The 21,528-nt window shown below is 34.8% G+C and overlaps 2 protein-coding genes across 2 annotated transcripts; both read left to right on the top strand.

The window, feature by feature from the left end:
* Window positions 1-1,783: 1,783 nt before the first annotated feature.
* LOC143017586 (uncharacterized) lies at window positions 1,784-8,319 on the top strand. The gene is made up of 3 exons (XM_076172373.1): window positions 1,784-2,009; window positions 6,607-6,700; window positions 8,196-8,319. The coding sequence occupies exons 1-3, from the start codon at window positions 1,823-1,825 to the stop codon at window positions 8,317-8,319; spliced, it is 405 nt and encodes a 134-aa protein (XP_076028488.1). The 5' UTR covers window positions 1,784-1,822.
* Window positions 8,320-8,936: 617 nt separating this feature from the next.
* LOC143017640 (uncharacterized) lies at window positions 8,937-20,195 on the top strand. Its single transcript, XM_076172430.1, has 8 exons — window positions 8,937-9,045; window positions 9,172-9,382; window positions 9,833-9,969; window positions 17,176-17,383; window positions 17,909-17,941; window positions 18,203-18,235; window positions 18,822-18,905; window positions 19,837-20,195. The coding sequence occupies exons 1-8, from the start codon at window positions 8,962-8,964 to the stop codon at window positions 19,926-19,928; spliced, it is 882 nt and encodes a 293-aa protein (XP_076028545.1). The 5' UTR covers window positions 8,937-8,961; the 3' UTR covers window positions 19,929-20,195.
* Window positions 20,196-21,528: the final 1,333 nt, after the last annotated feature.

Raw genomic sequence — 21,528 nt, 5'->3', positions numbered from 1 at the left:
AAAATATATGGCAGGTATTACAGATAAACAAAACTGATACATAAAAACAATAATAATAAATAATCCATAAAACAAATTCATAAATAGGTATAAAGTTAAATCATAAACAAACATGCAAATAGTAAATAATAATAAATGGACAGAAAATAAATAATAATCAAATGAATGTCAGGCATTACAGATAAATAAACAAATATATAAAAATAATAATAATAATATAAATAATAATCCATAAAACAAATTCATAAATAGGTATAAAGATAAATAATAAACAAACATGCAAATAGCAATTAATAATAAATGGACAGAAAATGATAAATAATAATCAAATAAATGGCAGGCATTACAGATAAATAAACAAATACATAAAAATAATAACAATACAAATAATAATACATAAAGTAAATTCATAAATAGGTATAAAGTTAAAAACAACCATGCAAATAGTAATTAATAATAAATGGACAGAAATTAATCAGTAATAATTAAATATATGGCAGGCATTACAAATAGATAAAAATAATAATAATAATATAAATAATAATCATTGAAACAAATTCATAAATAGGTATAAAGTTAAATCATATACAAACATGCAAATAGTAAATAATAATAAATGGACAGAAAATAATAAATAATAATAAAATATTTGGCAGGTATTACAGATAAATAAACAAATACATAAAAATAATAATAATATAGATAATAATAATATAAATAATAATACATAAAACAAATTCATAAATAAGTATAAAATTAAATCATAAACAAACATGCAAATAGTAAATAATAAATGGACAGAAAATAATAAATAATATATAATCAAATATATGACAGGCATTACAGATACATAAACAAATACATAAAAATATAAATAATAATAATATAAATAATAATAAATAAAACAAATTCATAAATAGGTATAAAATGAAATCATAAACAAACATGCAAATAGTAAATGATAATAAATGAACAGAAAATAATTAATAATCAAATATATGGCAGGCATGACAGATAAATAAACAAATACATAAAAACAATAATAATAATATAAATAATAATCCATAAAACAAATTCATAAATAGGTATAAATTCAAATCATAAACAAACATGCAAATAGCAAATAATAATAAATGGACAGAAAATAATAAATAATAATAAATGGACAGAAAATAATAAATAATAACTAAATATATGACAGGCATTATAGATAAATAAACAAATACATAAAAATAATAATAATAATAATAATACAAAATAATAAGACATAGAACTAATTCATAAATAGGTATAAAATTAAATCATAAACAAACATGCAAATAGTAAATAATAATAAATGGACATAAAACAATAAATAATAATCAAATATATGGCAGGCATTACAGATACATAAACAAATACATAAAAATAATAATAATAATAATAATAATAATAATAATATAAATAATAATACATAAAACAAATTCATAAATAGGTATAAAATTAAATCATAAACAAACATGCAAATAGTAAATAATAATAAATGGACAGAAAATAATAAATAATAATCAAATATATGGCAGGCATTACAGATAAATAAATACATAATGATAATAATAATAATAATAATAATAATAATATAAATAATAACTTAAAAACAAATTCATAAATAGGTATAAAATTAAATCAACCAAACATGTACATAGTAAATAATAATAAATAATAATCAAATATATGGCAGGCATTATAGCACCTTGTAGTCTCCTCCATCATCTTCTTGTGTACTTAGTGATATGTCACTTTACAGGTGAAACAGCTTTGTCACCCAGTGATTCTAACTGCAATGGTTCGCTCTATGATCAAAGGCTCAGTTATTGCCAACATGACAGTGAGAATCAACGGATCTGAAACCCAAACACCCGACAACGTAACAGAAGCAGTTGAAGAAGTCAAGACAACGCTAACCGATTACGCAGAGACTAATCAATTTACTCCCTACGAACTGGATCCAGATCGCATTCATGTCAAACGTACGTGACTTAAACTTTGCACCGTTTCTGTGTGTGCGTATGTGTATGTTGGATTTATGTGTACAAATATGAATGATTCTACTTTGTCTTGGATCATATGTTGGGCTTGTGATTGGCAGCTATTAACCTCATGGATAAGAGTTCAGAAATCATATATGGCCCGGTTTATAGGTAATGTAAACGCACTCATACATACACACACTTTCAACGAACGGACGGCTTGAAGAACGTTCTGAAGAAAAGTGAAGATTGTGGATCCCAACGCAAAGAGAAGTGCCTTTTTGTATTTACAGGGTGGGGGGAAATTGCTCGTGGGGTAGTGGGAAAGTAAGGAAAGAGGAGAAGGGGAGGGATTGCTGGGAAAATGGAAGGTAATGAGGAAGTAGAGGACTTGGTCCAAACAGACCGCCGTAAAGTAAACAAACGACCACAAGATGAGCTGGAGGACGACGGAATGTCTAATAAGAATGTAAAGATTAGAAGTATAGATAGGAACAATACAGTAGAAAGTGATGAGAATATTTTCAAGGGATTTAAAGAGAGTGGGGGGGACACAAACCCCCCCCGACTGACAAGACTAGAGAAGAAGGTTGATAAGGTGATCGAGGACTTGGAGAGTAGGTTAGGTCATATGAACACCATTTTACAAAGGGTTGAAAGATTGGAAGAACTGGAAAAGGTGTATATATTCTTAACTGATGAAATAGAAGACCTAAATTGACAGTTAAGAGAGGTAAAGGTGGAGAATGAGGAATTGAAGAAGAATAGTAAAGAAAACAGAGAAACGATAGCTAAAGAAAGTAAAAATTGGAAGAAAACCCAAGAAGGAAATAAGGTTTCATTCACTGACATAGTCAAACAGCAATTGAAAGAACATACTGAAGACTCAGTTATTAAAGTGATGAGACAAAAGGAGAATATAGTAAGGGATTTAGCAGACAAGAAGAAATGTATAATTATATTAGGAATGGAAGAGAAACACAACACAGATAGAACCACAAGAATCAAAGAGGAAAATGAAAAAGTAAGCCAATTACTAGAATCAGTTCAGGAAGATGAACCAGAAATTATGAAACAAATCGAAGAGAAATTTAGACTCGGAAAGTATAGCACAGACAAAACCAGACCAATTAAGATTAAATTCAAGTCACAAACAACGGCAGAGAATATCTTATCCAAAACAGGGAAACTAGCAACAAGTGAACAATACAAAAAGATATGGATAAAAAGAGAAATGAATAAAGAGGAAAGAGAGGAAGAAAAGCAGAAAAGACTGGAAGCTAAGGCAAAAAACGAGAACAGAACGGAGTCAGAGAAAGAGAGATTCTATTGGAGAGTAGTGAACATGAAACTAAGGAAGTTCGACATACAAAAGAAAAACATAAGGGAAACAGAGAACACAATGGAAGTGACAGAAAACTAAGAGTGTCTTACACAAATATAGATGGATTAATAACAGGATTGAATGAGCTGAATGATTATTTGAAAGAAAAAGAACCGGACATAATGGGAATTGTAGAAACAAAATTAAAAGGCCCACTACCACCCAACAGTGTAGGACATGATGCATACAATTATTGGATTAGAAACAGAGAGAAAAAGCAAGGGGGTGGAGTTATGTTCCTGACTAAGAAGGATATAAACGTGAAAGGTGTCATATATGGAAAGAATACAGTAGATATGATTATGATAGAAGTGGAAGACAGAGATAAGAGCAGAAAATTTGTGATCAATTATGTGCCTCCGAAAACAGCCTCATGGGAGGAGAGTGAATATAAAAGTATGTTAGAGGACACAAAGATAGCATTAACTAAAATAATGGAAGACGGAGGAAGAATAGTTATGATGGGCGACTTTAATTGCAAAGAAATCTGCTGGGAAGAAATGACAGTAAAGAGTGGTGATGACTCATGGGGAAATGCTCTACTTGAGATGATTACTGACCATTCAATGACACAATGGATACAAGAGAACACTAGGTATAGAAATGAAGAAGAACCATCGAGGCTAGACTTAATAATTACATCTGAACCTAGAATAGTGGACAAGATTGAATATAAAACACCAATAGGTAAAAGTGACCACATATTGATTGAACTGGAACTTAATGAAGAAAAATATATGAAAAGAAATTAACAATATAGAAAAGGAAGAATGATGTATGAAAAAACAAACTTTGATAAAATAAGAGAATTCTTCCAACAAGAAAACTGGGAAGAAATATACAAAGAAAAAACATCAGTGGAAGAGAAATGGAATATTTTGACAAAAATTTACAAAAAAGGAGTGGAAAAGTATGTCCCAAGACAAAAACAAGAAAAAGAATATGTAAAATGCTGGTACAACAAAAGTTGTAGAGAGTTAAAAGACAAAAGAGACAAAGCCTGGACCAGATGGAAAAAAGACAGAAGACCTGAAAAATGGAAAATATATACTGGTTATAGAAATGAATATGTACAAAAGTGCAGAGAGGAAAAAAGAAAATATGAAAAAGAGGTTATAGAAAAGTGTAAAGATCAACCAAAACTATTCTACAGATTTGTAAACAATAAACTGAAAAACAAACAAGACTTGGAGAAATTAAGACAAGGAGGAGTTGAATACACTGAGGAAATGGAAATGGCAGAAATTATGAACAAACATTTTAAATCAGTGTTTACAAGGGAAAATATACAACCTGAAGAGATTGAGTGGAAAGAAAAAGTCCCCCCTATGGAAGAAATAGAAGTAACAAAGAATGAAATATTGACACACTTGGGTAATTTTGATGTCAGAAAATCGCATGGGCCAGATGAAATAGCAAACTGGATTCTGAAAGAATGCAGGAATGAACTGGCAGACAAAATACATAGCATAATAAGCTGTTCCTTAAAAGAAGGAAAAGTTCCAGAAGATTGGAAAAAAGCAAATATAGTACCTATATACAAAGGAGGAAATAAAGAAGAACCTACCAACTATAGACCAGTCTCTCTAACAAGTACAATAGCAAAAATTTGTGAAAGAATTATCAAAAGTAGATGGGTAAAATACTTGGAAAAAAACAACGTACTAAATCCAAGGCAATTTGGATTCAGACAAGGACGATCATGCGTCACCAATTTAATATGTTTCTATTCAAGGCTAATAGATATAATACAAGAAAGAGATGGATGGGCTGATTGTGCATTTCTAGACCTAAAAAAAGCTTTTGACAAAGTACCACATAAGAAGTTGCTTAAGAAATTAGAATATGAAGGAGGAATACAAGGTAAATTGCTAAATTGGATGGAAGACTTTTTGCAAGAAAGAAAAATGAGAGTAGTGATAAGAGATCAGCACTCAAAATGGAATGAAGTAATAAGCGGTGTCCCGCAGGGAACAGTTCTGGCCCCAATAATGTTTGCTATATATATTAATGATATGGATGAAGGAATTGAAAGCTATATGAGCTTCTTTGCAGATGATGCAAAACTACTGAAAAGAGTGAAAACTGAAGAAGATTGTGAATCACTACAGAGAGATCTAAATAAAGTACAAGAATGGAGTAGGAAGTGGGAGATGGAGTTCAATACAAAAAAGTGTAGTATAATGGAATTTGGAAAAAGCAAAAACAGAATAACAGGATCATATAATTTGGGAGAAGAAGGAATAAAAAAAGTAGAAAATGAGAAGGACCTGGGAGTCATTGTTATGAATAATATGTCACCTGAGAAACATATAAATAAGATTTTTGGAGAAACTTATAATTTAATAAGAACAATCAAAGTGGCATTTACATACCTGGATGAAGAAATGGTGAGGAAAATCCTAATCACCCTGATAAGACCAAGATTGGAATATGCAGCAACGATATGGTCACCAAGTACAAAAAAATGTATAAAAAAACTTGAAAGAATACAAAGAGCAATCACAAAACTGGCACCAACACTCTCAAAACTATCATATGAAGAGAGACTACAAAAACTTAAACTACAGACACTAGAGCAAAGAAGAGAGAGAGGAGATTTGATAGCTATTTACAGAATCATGAAAGGCATAGAAATTACTGATAGAGAGAATCTGATCAAATGGGATGACAGAAATACAAGAGGACACGGAAAGAAAATAAAAAAAGACAGCTATAGAAGAGATTTGAAAAAGAACAGCTTTCCTCACAGAGTAATAGACAGTTGGAACAAGTTAGATGAGAAAGTGGTGTGTGCAAAAACAATACATGAATTTAAAAATAGTTTAGATAAAATGAGATATGAAGACGGGACCCCACGAGCATAGCTCCCCTTCCCGTAAAATACAACTACAACTAGGTAAATACACACACAAATATTTGCCCAATAGAGTTGGGATACCTGCTTACTGTGCTGTGATGCTTGTCAGTCCTGTGCATAGACTGAATTCTAGACTGCTTAATTAGCAGACGGACTTTGTATCACTAGACAAACTGGAAGGGGGAGTGTCTAAAGCTATATTTAATTAAAAAAAAAAATTGGTTAGGATTAAGGGTTTAAATTAGGTGTGGTATGGTTAGGTTAGGGATTATTAATGAACTTGCAGCAACGCGAGGGTAATTTGGCTAGTAATAAATAAAAATTTGCTGATTTACACTATTTCTCTCTTATAGCTATAGATCCTGATGACGATGATGTAAACGCTCCAAAATATAAAGAAGGTAAGTATATGCATTTTGAATACTATTTTTTTCTGGTGGCTGTCAGGTCTGACGGCTCATCACCACTTTAACTATGCCTCTCCAGATGGTTTTATCCCGTGCCAATGCTTTCCAATCCAATCTTGGCGAAACTTTTTCTACATCCTTTCTTACTCCATCCACTCATCTGTACCTGGGTCTCCCTAGTGGTCGTCTACCCTGTATTCCACCTTCTGTCACTTTTCTTGATAGTCCGTCTGCTTCCATTCAGACACCTTGCTCTTTTTGTCCGCATTTCTCTCTAAATATATGGTTGTTGTTGTTGTCGTTCCCTAGACTGTCTGTCCGAGCAGTCCCGTCTCCCCAAGGAAGGCCACAGCCGAAACTGGGTTTTCCCACAAATCCTTTATAGAGTGTATGTTGTGTTGTTTGCGTGCATGATTGTGTATAATGCAGTCTTCCATTATGTGTTGTATGGTATGGGGTGAAGTGTTACATCCTGGGCAGCTGTTCACAACACGGTCGTCCAGCCTCTTCTGGTAGCTTAGAAGTGCTGGGTGGTGACCGCATCGCAGTCTGGCCAAGTGGACTCTGTCCTTTCGTGGGAGAGAGGATTCAGAAGGGTGGATATCAGGGGGTCTGGCATGCAGCAGTGTGTTGTCTTTCAGTGTGTTAATGGAGCGGTGAGTGATATGATTATGAATATGTTTCCGGAGGCTGGTATTTGGTGGTTGTGGAGGAAGAGAAGAGAGTATCTGTGCGTAATAAAGGTCTTTGGGTGTAGTTTTAATGTTTCTTGGTGTGTGTGGGTGTTCTGCTATGTAGTGTAGCGGGTGTTATGTGTTTGTGGTGGCTGCAGCAAGTGTTTGTGTGCCTCTCATGTCGAGGTGGTCCTTGACTTTGAGGACTTTTGTTTCATGGTGTAAATGGTCTGTAGGTGATGTATTTGTGCAGCCTGTAATTGTTTTTAGGGCTTTGTTTTGTATGATTTGAAGGGTGTTGTGGTGTGTCTCACTGAGATTAGGAGCCCATGCAGGACTCGCATAATTCATCACTGAGCGTATGCATTGTTTGTATATTGTTATATTAGTTTCTTTGTTTTGTCCAAATGTTGTTCCAGTGATTGACTTAAGTGCGTTAAGTCTAGGTGTGCATTTGTTTTTTATGTCCTGGAGCTGCAACGTCTACGTCGTGGGACCACCCCCCAACCCCAAGAGTTGGGGGCCAAACAGCAGCATCTACCCCTGGCCATCAGCTCTACGCAGATGGCACCGATCCCCAAGGAGGAGCTACGCCTACCTGGGGGAGTACCATAAATATACGGTTGACTGGACTGATCTCGAATTTTCCAGTTATGTCTGCATCTCCAACTCCCATCCTCTCCATCATACTAGTATAATGGACCAAAGATTCTCCCGAGGATGTTACCTTAAAAGATTCAATCTTTTCTCTCTCTGTTGTCAGTGTCTACGTCTCGCTTCCGTACAGGAGTGTTGGTTTTATTACAATATTGTGTACTCTTAGCTTAGTTCTTCTACTGATGGCTCTACTCTTTATTACAGATGTCAGGGCATTGTGCCATCTGTTTCCTGCAAGCATTCTGTGTTTTACTTCCAAGTCAATTCAATTTCTCTAACTGACACCGGTCCCCAGGCACTTGAACTTGTCCACTTTCTCTACGCTTAGCGCTCCAACTCACTCTTGTCCTGTTGCGTAATTGCCATTTGTACACAGATTCATAACTTTTGCTTTCTGTTCATTTGTATTTTAGGCCTATCTGTTCTGCTGTTTTTTGGAATACTATGAAGAGCTCATTGATTTCTTCTGTCTCGGCCACAACGTCCACATCATCAAGCATAGTTATAGAATTATTTTCTTAGTATGGGTATATTACAAAGGGCTTTCTCTTAGACCAGTTTCAACTGTGATATACTCTATAAAAACAGCTACGATCTACGCTTCAAACACATGAGACACAGGATACAATGCAAGTAGGGGTTATAAACATATGAAAATAATTTCTCACCTGATTTTACAGTGCAACTATAACCATCTTTCAGATACATTTATCAATATCATTTGCAACTTTCATATTGCAATAAATTAGTTCCAATTAAAGTGTAGTAACGTACTTGAAAGGTATTAAGATGTTAGTTTAATCAGAATAATTCAACATGTTTTAAACTATACATTTTCCATTACCTGTCTTGTGCATTTCATAAAATGTGACTTCCCTATGTTTGTTTAGGTTTGTGATAGTTTAGTGGTTATCAGTATCATATATATGTTTCTCCATCAGACATGGGGTTGCTCTTCCAGTTCTACAAAATGGGAGTTACCGAGGAAAACATGATTAATTATACCGACACCATCAAGCCTATGTCCTTACTTATCCAAGGAGGACTTCCAGAGGTAAGAACAAGATACAAGAATGATAACCAGTAAAAATCTAACGGTCAGAGTTAATCCATCGATCAATTGTCACCTTTCATGCATGCAGTTGTAAATTAATCAGTGGTCCCTTTCCTATTCCAACAGTTGCAAAAGTACATCGAAACAGACGAACAGGCTCTCGACCTCACAGGGCCCATATCCTTCGTCAGGATCGTTCGTGTGACTGAGACATGGGTCAGAGCGGACTTCGTGGCGCCTTGTAAAGATTCCATCATCCCATTCGACATAAAGGCCAATATGGAGGAAAACTTCAATGTGAACCAGGCCTTTGGGATGACGATCGACAGCTATGAAGGTACGAGTAAATAGTGTGTGTAGGTTTTATGGGGTACTGTCTGTGTGTGTTAGATATGGAGGCAAAGAGACAGGTAGAGATAGAATTTGGGATAGAGTAGAGAAAGACCTAGATGAATAAGGTTATAGAAAGAAGTAGAGATAAGCTATGAAGGTACGAGTAAATAGTGTGTGTAGGTTTTATGGAGTACTGTTTATGCGTGCTAGTTATGGAGGCAAAGAATCAAGTAGGGGTAGGAGTAGAGAAAAATCTAGCAGGATAATGTTATAGGAAGAAATAGAAATAAGTATAGAGAAATAAAAATGAAGGTGGGGATACATGTAGAGAAGGAAAAATAGAGGTAGAGGTATATAGAGGTAGATTATGATGAAAATGGTGATGTAGGGGATGGAAGAGGTGGATTGATATGGGCACCAATGAAACCTAATACTTGAACAAATTGTTCTACAGTTGGCAAAGTCAAGCTTCCATACAACTACCGTTGGACACGGCTCGTCATGTGGGTGAAGAACTTGACTTTTCATGAAGATATGAGAGACCAGAAAAATCTCAAGTACAAGATACTCGATGTGGACTTCAAAAGCGCCGTGAGTACTCGATCTGTTGGTTTACTCGTATGTCAAGGGCATCTGTTGGTTTACTCGTATGTCAAGGGCATCTGTTGGTTTTACTCGTATGTCAGGGGCTTTTCAGATATTTTTCTCGCGTAATCCATATTTATGTACTGCTGTTCTTTACCATCTAAGAGACCACTTCAATATCGGAAAAAAAAATCATCAATCATCAATTCGCTACCATATTTTTTTCCTATTTGTATAGTCACGAAGAAATCTTGTGACCCACCTAGATTTTTTAATTATATAAAATTCAAATGATTTGGCGTATTACAATTGTTTAATATGTTCAAGAAAAATGTGTATCTGTAAGCTACACAAAATATATCACTTCCTTGACAATATCATATAGATGTTATGAAAAAATAAAAAATTGTACCAAAAGGTCTCCTATCGGCATACTCCTCCTTTGTAATTCTTTCTAAAACCATAGCGTGGGTCAAAACTTTTACTCGTGACTGTACCTCAAAATGAGAGCTACTGGCTCAACCCTAAAAAGCCAGAAACTGTCTCTGTCCAAACCCTTGAATTAAACTCTCAGATCCCTCCGATGGGTAGCATGCAGCCCGCGGCGCAATACTCTCCATTGTGTGTCAGGAAAGCCTGAGGTCTTGCCTTCTGGCCGCAAAAACGAGGGAACTTCAAGTGGTATTAAAAAAAAAAAAAAAAAAATTATATATATATATATATATATATCAATTGGAAATCCCATTTTTTAAATCTATCCTTTCTATACAGTGATGGCAGTATTCTTAAAAAAATATATTTCCTTATACAAATCTTATATAAATCCTTGGAAATGAAAGTTGATAAGAATACCACCGTAAGAAGCTTATGGTGGTATTATTGAAAAAAATCTTTCATTATATAAATCCGTCCCTTCTAAGTACTTACATAAGGAAAGAATTTCCTTTCAAAAATACTACCATAAGCTATTACATAAACTCTTTGGCAACATAAACAGGCAATTTCGTCTATCTGCCAGAAGATCTACAGTACCCAGCTCTCACAACGTTTCTCTTATGGACTCTGTCCTACCTGACACCAGACAATTTTATTCAGTTCAAGGCCTGATCTTGTACAGTAATTTATTTATTTATTTGGGATTATTTGGCATCAGAACATCTATGGTTATTGATGCCACTATTAATTAGATAAAATATTTTTATTTCTATATTGTTATAGAGAGTAGGTATTATACCTTAGAAATATATATTTTAAAACAATGAATATTTTAACATATCTATTCAAACTTTTATATTTAACTTATAAATTAGTTATAATCTGAATTGATACACTGTATTTTAAAAGGTTTTAACTAATGTTGCATTTAAGTTGATTAAGAAAATATATAAATGGAATTTAAGACCTGTCATTCTAAATCTTATCAAGAATACAAATTTCTTTAAGAAAATTAAAAAGGAGATCAATATCACATTCAGCTCCTAAAATCTTAATCAAAGTATATCTGCCATTATTATTTTTACAATGGTAAAAGTAATGTTCTCTAGCCGCCATTAGACTTGGGCATTCTACTAAAATATGTTTGATTGTCAATGGGACAATGCAATCATTACAAAATGGTTGAGGTACTCTGTTCATTAGGAAGCTGTGCGTCAGTCTAGTGTGACCGATTCTTAATCTGCATAATATAACTTCTTTTTCTCTAGGTAAATCTGAATATTTCCAAGGGCGAGAGGTGATAGCTATGTCCTTCATTTTCTGGTCTTCTAGTTCCCAGTTAAAGTTCCAGACTTCCTGGAGTCTTGACTGAATGACAGGATAAATATCTCTGACTGGTAGAGCGAGGCTGTTCCTGGGAGTAACTCTAGCTGCATGTTTTGCTAAGGCATCCGCTTTCTCGTTCCCACTAACTCCTACATGGGCAGGGACCCAACAGAACTTTATGTTTTTGCCTCTTTTTTCTATTAAATACAACCATTCTGATATTTCTATTACCAGTGGGTGATTTGAGTTAAAGTGAACTATTGCCTGTAGTACACTTTCTGAGTCACTGTAAATTACAAAACTATTTCCGTTGTGCATCATAATTTCTTTGAGTGCAGTTAAGATTGCGTACAATTCTGCTGTAAAGATAGAGGCCTGTTCAGGTAAACTTACACTTTGAGTAAGACTTGGAAAGACAACTCCAAATCCAGCGCCCACACTGGACTTGGAGCCATCAGTAAAAATTGGAATGGATTCTTCATGAATTTCCATGTGTTCTAGGAAGGTTAGTCGCATCATCTCTGTGGACATTTCTTTCTTTGAACTGAATATACATTTACAAAATTCTATAGATGGAAGCTTCCATGGGGGTACCGTTGAGTATTTAACTGGTAAAATGTTAATTTTTGGGATCTCTAATTCCTCAAGAATTTTTGAAACTCGATATCCAAAAGGCTTAGGGAGTCTGGGATGATCAAGATAAAATTTATAGTATTTTTGATTAGAAACAACTTCACATACAAGAGATTTAGGAATTCTCTGGATTCTATGCCAGTATTGAACCAGCTGTGACTGGCGGTAAAGGTCCAGAGGCAATTCACTTGCATCTACCAACAAACTGGGTATTGGGGATGATTTAAAAGCTCCTGAGGCTAATCTTATTCCAGTATCATGTATGGAATTCAAAATAGATACTGCCATTTTTGTTGCTGATGAATACAATTCACATCCATAAGCCAGTTTAGAGGCAACTAGTGCTTTATAAAGGATCATCATATGTTTCCTGTCGGCTCCCCATGAGGTGTGAGAGAGTACTTTATTAAATTAAAAGCTTGTGAGCATTTTACCTTTAGATTCTTAATGTGTGGGATCCAAGTTATGTTTTATCAAGAATCAGTCCTAAGAACCGTGTTTCATCTTCGCAAGATATTCTTTGTCCATATAAATACAAGTCAGGATCAGGATGCACACCTCTTTTTCGGCAATAATTAATCACTACCATTTTTGAAACTGAGAACTTGAGTCCATGTTTTGAAGCCCAATCTGCTATTCTATTAATAGTTACTTGTACTGTTCTTTCAGCAATTACCATTCATGAAGCTGCAAAAGATATGAACAAGTCATCAGCAAATAGGGTATGCATTACTTCACGTGGGATTATAGAGCTTATACCATTTATTGATAATGTAAACTGTTACGCTCAAAACACTGCCCTGTGGCACTCTTTCTTCTTGAACATGAACTGAGGAAAATGTATTACCAATTTTGACTTTGAACCTTCGGTTGTTGAGAAAAGACTTAATAAAAATGGGAAGTTCTCCTCTAAGTCCAATTTCGTGAATAACTTTCGAGATGCCAAATCTCCAAGTGGTATCGTAAGCTTTTTCTATATCAAAGAAGACCAAGATGTGGTGTTTCTTATTAGCAAAAGCCTCACAAATTGATGTCTCCAATCTTATCAATGCATCTGTGCACAATCGCATCTTACGAAATCCACTCTGTGTGGGGTTAAAAAGTTCATTTTTCTCCAAATATCAGATTAGGCATACATTTACCATTTTCTCCATTAATTTACATATACATGATATGAGTGCTATAGGACAATAGTTGGTCATGATTTTATCATCTTTTCCTGGTTTTAAGAAAGTCAATATTATTGCTATGTACCAGATATTAGGGAATGACTTTTCTTTCCATATTCTATTTATCATATCTAGTAAAAAAAAAAATTAATCTCCACAGTGAGGTGTCTGATCATAGAATAAGTTATTTCATCATTGCCCAGAGAGGAGTCGTTACATGAAGATAAAGCTGATAGGAGTTCTTTCATGCTGAATGGCAGGTTATAAGATTAATTTTTTGTTGTTCTAAATTTTAATTCATTATTTTCATCTTGAATAAGATATTGAAAATAAATAGATGAAGAATTTTTTGAAGAAATATTTGCGAAATGGTCTGCAAAGGCTTCACTTACGTCATCTGGGCTATGAAGTGTTTGATTATTAAGTTGTATGACTGGTGATGGTGTAGGGATGTATTTTTCAGATATTTTTCTTACTTTAGTCCAAACTTTCAATGAGGCTAGTTCTCCAGTTTATTTTAGAAACATAGTTTATCCAGGATTGGCACTTAACCTGTTTTACCTGATATCGGAATCTAGCTCTTGCTTTTTTATAACAAATCAAATAGAATTGACAAGGATGTTGTCGATAGCGGGTGAATCCAGCTCTCATTGCTTTAAGTGTTAAACAGCATTGGGTATTCTACCAGGGGACAAGTTTTCTGCTAAATTGCCCATTAGTGCAGGGAATTGATTTGTCACTAGCATTCATAATGACCTTGTTCAAAAAATCTAGAGCTTCATCCACTGTGGAGAAGTTTTCGGTATCAGTTTCTATAAAGGTTAAAGACGTAAAGAGAGTCCAGTTTGCTTTATTCATTATCCATCATGGAGACCTTGGTACAGCTATTTCGTCTACTATATTAATGGTGATTGGAAAATGGTCATTTCCTAAACAGTTGTCTATGGTTTCCAAAAGAAATCCAAATAGCAATCAGGTGAACAGAAAGATAAGTCGATACAAGTAAGTGTTTCAGTTTGAATATGGAAGTGAGTAGGTGCTCCTGTATTCATAATACTAAGTTCTTTTTCTTCAATGTAAGAAAAAATCAAATTTCCCCTAGGATTTGGTTTTATGTCACCCCACATTGGATGTCTACTATTAAAATCTCCGAGGAGTAAAAATGGACAAGGAAGTTGATTAATCAGGTTATCAAGGTCTTGTTTGAGATTTTGGTCATTTATGTTGTCTGGAGGCAGGTAGATTGAACAAACTATATATTTCTTTTTTGTAAATATTTGTATGGCTACAGCTTGTAAGTTTGTTTATAAAGGGATTTTTGTGTGTATAACATTTAGTCTTATCAGTAGTGCACTTCGACCGTGTCTTCCTTCATCCGTTTTATGTTCATTTCGATAAAAGAGATATTCTTTGGGGCATATTCTATTTTGTCCAAGCATTATTTTTTTGTAACGAGATGCAGATGGGAAAATTTTCCTTAATTGATATTTTTAAAGATTTGTATTTACCTCTCAAGCCTTGACAATTCCATTGTAGTAGGGTGAGTTTGTTATTCATGGTGGTTGTTGTAAGTTTTATCTTTTTATTTTTGTTACATTTCTATTTGTAGTTAAAGTTGAGTTTCTGTTAGCTACATTATTGGATCTTTAAGAATTCTTTCATTAGAATTTGTTCTAGAGTTCTCTCTCTCTTTTTAGTTTTAATTTCATTATTCATTTCAGACCTTGTTTTCTCTTTTTGGTGGGTGGATTCCTTGGTGATCTGTTTCAAGTTTTCCATTCCATTTCTCGAATGATGGGCAGCGACTTTATTTTGTTCTTTGCTCTCTTGCTTTTCTGGTATTTTTATATCTGAAGTTGTGTTCTTTTGTTCATTTGGTTTTACCGTTTTCACAGAATTTTCTGGTTTGGTGTTAGAAATTTTTTAATTTGTTGAATTTGGTTTTCTTTTCAGAATCGTTGAAAATAGTTCCCCTGGTCTAATTTGTTTATTCAGGGCCTTATTCCTAGCTTCTTTAAAGGTAATTTTCTCAAGGGTTCAGATGGCTTGAACTTCCTTTTCAAAGATAAATTTAACACAGCTCTTGGAGGATGAAGGATGTTGTTCTCCGCAGTTAACACATGATGGAGCTTCGTTACAATTGCCATGTGTTTCTTTACCACAGTTTAAGCATACTGCAGGTTTTTCATTAATTCTACTTTTGCATTTTTGTTTTGAGTGTCCAAACATTTGACAATGGTAACATCTTAACGGAGATGGTATATATAGCTTTACTTTAAGAGACAACCAACCAGCTGATATAAAATTTGGTAATCTACATTGATTGAAGGTTAAAATTAATGTTCCTAGGGGTACAAGCTGTTCGCTAATCTTCTTTTGCATTCTTACAACTTTTATTACTCCTTGATTTTTTAACTCTTTTTCTATTTTATTTTCTTCAATGTGTAATAATTCTGGTGCATATACTACACCTCTGCTTTGGTTAAAAACTGGGTGAGCAAAGCATTTAACATTAAGACCATCTAAACTTGAGATAGTTTTGAGTTTTTCACTTTGTTCAGGCGATGAGGTTTTGATCAATAGACTTCCATTTCCTTGTGGGCGAATTTTGGGCCGACTGCCACAGATATTAACAATTTCTCTATTTGCTCTGAAGACATTTAGACTCTTAATATTTTCCTTCTTCAAATTCAAGTATTAAGTACTTTTCATAATTTACTGTTTTGTATACTCCTGGTGTTATTTCCATCTTTCTAAACTTTTCATTTCTAACATTTGTTCCCCTGTCTTTCTTTCTGTTCTGATGATTTCTGGCTTTATTATCAGGAAAAGAATAAGGTTCTAGGGTTATTACACTTGAACCCGATGTGCCAGTATCATTGTCCATTTCCATGTCAGTAGAGTCGTCAACAGGAGGTCTAGGGTTGTTTTGTATTGAAGTTGCGAGTCCTAGGGAATCCACCCCTTATCGGAGGATGTTAGTCCTCCTATCCCATGCGGCTTGATATAGGAAGGGGTTTTAGCGGGGAGCAGTCTTCTATTGAAGAGGGGCTGCCTCTCTTAAGGTGGGTGCTCACTGGTCAGTGGGGGTAAAATCCCCTCCCACCGTTGTCTCCATCGCCTGGCACCCCCCATTACCCACAAATATAAGGGGTTTATAACCGGATCGATGGAGACTGACTCTTAACAGACAGTGTCTGCACCCAATGGGGTCTGCCAGAGGGTGATGGCATCAATTCCAATCGTTATTCAAAACTTGATCATATTTCCTGCAATAGTCATTACCAATGTTCCTGATAGCCCAAGGAGAGAAGAAATAAAATGAGCAGGAGGGTAAATAGTGGTTCAGTTTTGGTCTGGAAGCTCAGACCTGGCCTTGGCGGTATGGTTGGACCTGCCGGGATGTACACCATCCCACCGCCATCACCCAGCTCGTCATTGCAACACTCGAGCCCCACCACCACAACAAGGTACTGAGCCATCAGTGGGGTCTCGTACAGTAAGCGACACTATCTCAAGTAAGGACATCTTAACTAAACTCTTCCTCACAGCAAGGAGTTTCCGGGATTTCGTATCGACTGACAACAGACAACAGGTATTTAGTCACTGACAACCTAAAGAAATCTCCCTTTTCTTCTCCTTTAACCAGTTAATCCAATCACTCAAAGAAAGAATGGCTGAAGTGAAGGCTATGCACTTGAAGGAAATAAGGTGCGGCATAAACGACACCGTGGAAATAGACTTGGAAGTCTTGACGGCATACGTGTCCTCAGATGCCAACACTGCCGCGACAGTTGGGGCAATGGCAACAGGGCTCACAGTGAGGGGCTACGATGCAGATTTTGTGGAATCTGAAGGTAACTCCTGAAGAGAATCCTCACTGGATCGAAAGATGACCAGAGTAGACATTAATTTTGGGACACTTTCATCAGAATTATTGCGACAACTTCATACAAGTTAATACTCACACTCCTATAAACTTAAAGTATACATATAATATGCATATGTCACATTTCCATACATATATAATTGTGTATATACATATGTATAGAATTAATATATATATACACATGTATACATTATATATATATATATTTTTTTCATTGATTCAATTTGCATTTGTGTGTATATATATATATATATATACAAATATATATGTACATCTTTCATTTATTCAATTTGCATCTATCTCAATCTATCTTTTTAGATTTAATACTCTCACCATGAGACAGCAAATGCAAGTAATTTCTTAATTATCAGTATAGTTACAAGTTTCAATTGCCCTCAGTCTGATTTGAAATCTGAATAACTAGGAATATTTTGGCATTAATTTTGTTTTCTTTTCCACTATATCTTTTCCTTTTCTTCCTTTGTATTTGCAGAATCAAAATTCATCGGAACTCTTACTACTAAAGGTGAATGAAAACGTACAGTTTTCTGATGAATGTATGTAATAGGTCTTCATGCAAATATACCCATTTGTTAATACAGATACTTTTCACTACAAAAGTAAGATAATATTATGTAGATACCTATCTTAATTTTTACTAAAGCAAAAGGTTTAAGATTTTGAGCGTCTATATACATGAAGGTTATTTGTACAATATATCTATATATCATCAGTTTTGTATATTATATGAAAAAATTATATTTTTTTCTCTTATGGACGCAAATAGACGAAAGTTACTACATCCCGGAAATCTCCTTTGGTAAGCAACTTTCGTTTGATGATAGAAAAGGTTTTAGACATTGAAGTAACAGCGTGAAAGTCAAGATCAACTTTGGTGTGCTAATACCTTCGAGGTTAACTTGGAATGAATAGAATGAAATTAAAGTTCAGAGTTACAGTGATATGATTTTGAGTGTAATTATTTGATAGAAGTTAAGAATAAGGTTTTGGTTTTGGTAAAGAAAGAGTGGGAATGAGAGTGATATTAGTAAGGATAAAAATCAGGATAGGATTTAAACCCGGAGTTGTGGACGGGAAAAAAATAAAATAAAATAAAATGAAATAATAATAATAATAACATAAATATAAATAGATTATATATATATATATATATACATATATACATATATATATATATATATATATATATTCAAGAATATACAGAGGAAGGAAGGTAGGGAGAGAGAGGACACTTAGCGTCGTGACAGAAATAACATTCAGAGCACTTACTGCAATTCATCCCATTAAGAAATGTTAGTATATAATGATTTCGTATGATGTATGTGTGATGTATTCGTGACAATTCAGTCTTTTATTCATATTTATATATATTTTGCTTTTTGTAGGTGAAGACGACTATGACTACTACGACGACCTTGTAATGGAAAAACCAAACTACTTTTTTATGATAACTGTTCCTTGTTTTGCCGGTGAGTAATTTGAGGGCGATTAATAGTACAGATTTGATAACTATGATAGTTCAACATTAAGATTTGTATACTCTCACACTCTCTGTCACAGACACCGGCGCATCATGCCATCCACACAACCAACCTCCACACGCCATCCACACAACCAACCTCCACACGCCATCCACACAACCAACCTCCACACGCCATCCACACAACCAACCTCCACACGCCATCCACACAACCAACCTCCACACGCCATCCACACAACCAACCTCCATACGCCATCCACACAACCAACCTACACATTCCACATAACCTACACACTCCACACAACCTACACACTCTCCACACAACCTACACACTCTCCACACAACCTAAACACTCTCCACACAACCTAAACACTCTCCACACAACCTACACACTCTCCACACAACCTACACACTCTCCGCACAACCTAAACACTCTCCGCACAACCTAAACACTCTCCGCACAACCTAAACACTCTCCGCACAATCTAAACACTCTCCGCACAACCTACACACTCTCCGCACAACCTACACAACGTATATACCCTCTATACAACCTACACACTCTCCACACAACCTACACACTCTCCACACAACCTACACACTCTCCACACAACCTACACACTCTCCACACAACCTACACTTCACCCAACCTAAACGCTATCCACACAAACTACACACTATCCACACAACCTACACACTCTCCACACAACCTACACTTCACCCAACCTAAACACTATCCACACAAACTACACACTATCCACATACACTACACACTTCCCATACACCCTACACACTCCTCACCCCACACCTTACACACTCAACGTGCTAACATTCGACACACACACATCCTACACTACACACCCTATACCTCGAATATTAAGGACTATATAACCATAATCTTATTCTTGGCTTCCTTTCAGGAATTGGGTTTGTTATCCTGTTCTTCTGTTTGTGTTGCACAGCGCGAGGTATCTGCTATTGCACAGGTAACAGGTACACGTCCCTAGACTAAGCAAAACATACGAAAAAAGAAGGAAAACCAAAGAAAAATGAAAATTGGAACGTAGGAGAAACAAGGTTTTGGAATGGAAATGAATATGCTAAAGAGAAATTGACAAAAAGTGAAGAAATTGGAGGAAAGAGTGTAATATTAATATTGGGTATTCTGATCTATTTCATAGTCCGGAAGTACGACTTACACATCCCGAAGATTGCTACACAAGACGTTGTGTTCATTCTAACGGTTGTTTTCTTAAAATAAATTCTTTCCTTATATAAATCTTTCCCTTCCAAGGATTTATATAAGAATTATTTAAGGAAATATTTTTTTAAGAATACCACCGGAGGAATCTTACGGTGGCATTCTTAAAAAAAATTATTTCCTTATATAAATATTTCCCTTCCAAGAATTTATATGATTTTTTTTTTTTTTTTTTTTTTTTTTTTTTTTAATACCACCGGAAGAATCTTACGGTGGTATTCTTAAAAATTCCGATGGTCTTTAGCTTCTGCTTGACCTCAATTCTGCAGCTCTCCTTAACCCTTTAATTACTTTGTCCCCAAACTCTTCGGTGTGATACTGTGATAGAATTGATGTTTAGTAATGACAAAATACTCTGCGCTGACAGTTTATGTTTACTGATTTCATTGGCATTAAGATATAGAATGTTTATTCATATGCATTCTATATGAACTGTAAGCATATACTATATGAATACATATGTACAACACTGGGTCCCATTGAGCAGATATACATTTTTATCAACCACAATACACTTTAATTCTAAGCCATCAACATCGAGACTCGATGGTACAGCCAAGAACTCGAACCACTTGTCACGTGCTAGCGCTGGTTCGAGTCCTTGGCTGTACCACGTTTCAATTTCTGCATGTTGGCCTCCTCGAGTCTCTCTCGATGTTGATGGCTTAGAATTAAAGTGTACTGTGGTTGACAAAAAATTATATTATATGTGTATATATATAATATATATATGTGTGTATATAATATATATATGTGTATATAATATATATATATATAATATATATATGTGTATATAATATATATATATATATATTTATAATGTGATAGCAATTACATGTATGAAATTGTTAACTATATACATACAATATACATTCTACTTTTATGTTTGCTATTACAAGGGAATACAATTGTAATGCAAACAAAGAAATATATAATGGGCCATTTAAAGAAATTTCTTTCCTTTTCCTATCAGTTAAAACATGGAAAGCTAATCTATAGTAAAAAATGATTATATAATTTTTGCTGAATGTCTAATGAATACACAAGTTGAAGAGTATGAATACGAAAAGCGAAACGTGGGAGCCAAAGAGATAAAGATACATATAGAGAGAGTGAGGGAGAGAGAAAAGAGAATGTGGGAGAGAGAAAAGCGAGAATGAGGGAGAGAGAAAAGAGAGAGGGAGAGGAGAGAAAGAAAGAAAAGAGAGGAAAGTGAGAGGAGAGAGTGTGTGTGTGTGTGAGAAAGAGAGAGAGGGAGAAGGAGGATAAAGGTGGGAGGCCAAAACAGAGAGGAAAATACATTTAGAAAGAGACATAACGATGCATATGGTTCTTGATCTCTACAAGACCA

Source organism: Oratosquilla oratoria, chromosome 32 (genome assembly GCF_046742065.1).
Source record: "Oratosquilla oratoria isolate Oo_2021 chromosome 32, ASM4674206v1, whole genome shotgun sequence".
Taxonomy (NCBI): Eukaryota; Metazoa; Arthropoda; class Malacostraca; order Stomatopoda; family Squillidae; genus Oratosquilla; species Oratosquilla oratoria.
The sequence above is the reverse complement of the archived record's forward strand: the minus strand, read 5'-3'. Positions and strand labels throughout refer to the sequence as shown.

Excerpts from the sequence above, each read along its gene's own strand:
- LOC143017586 (XM_076172373.1), top strand. The coding sequence starts at position 1,823 with ATGGTTCGCTCTATGATCAAAGGCTCAGTTATTGCCAACATGACAGTG. Across the intron at positions 2,010-6,606 it reads AGATCGCATTCATGTCAAAC|CTATAGATCCTGATGACGAT; the intron begins GTACGTGACTTA and ends TCTCTCTTATAG. Across the intron at positions 6,701-8,195 it reads TTTTTTCTGGTGGCTGTCAG|ATGTCAGGGCATTGTGCCAT; the intron begins GTCTGACGGCTC and ends TCTTTATTACAG.
- LOC143017640 (XM_076172430.1), top strand. The coding sequence starts at position 8,962 with ATGGGAGTTACCGAGGAAAACATGATTAATTATACCGACACCATCAAG. Across the intron at positions 9,383-9,832 it reads GACGATCGACAGCTATGAAG|TTGGCAAAGTCAAGCTTCCA; the intron begins GTACGAGTAAAT and ends ATTGTTCTACAG. Across the intron at positions 17,942-18,202 it reads CGGAACTCTTACTACTAAAG|ACGAAAGTTACTACATCCCG; the intron begins GTGAATGAAAAC and ends GGACGCAAATAG.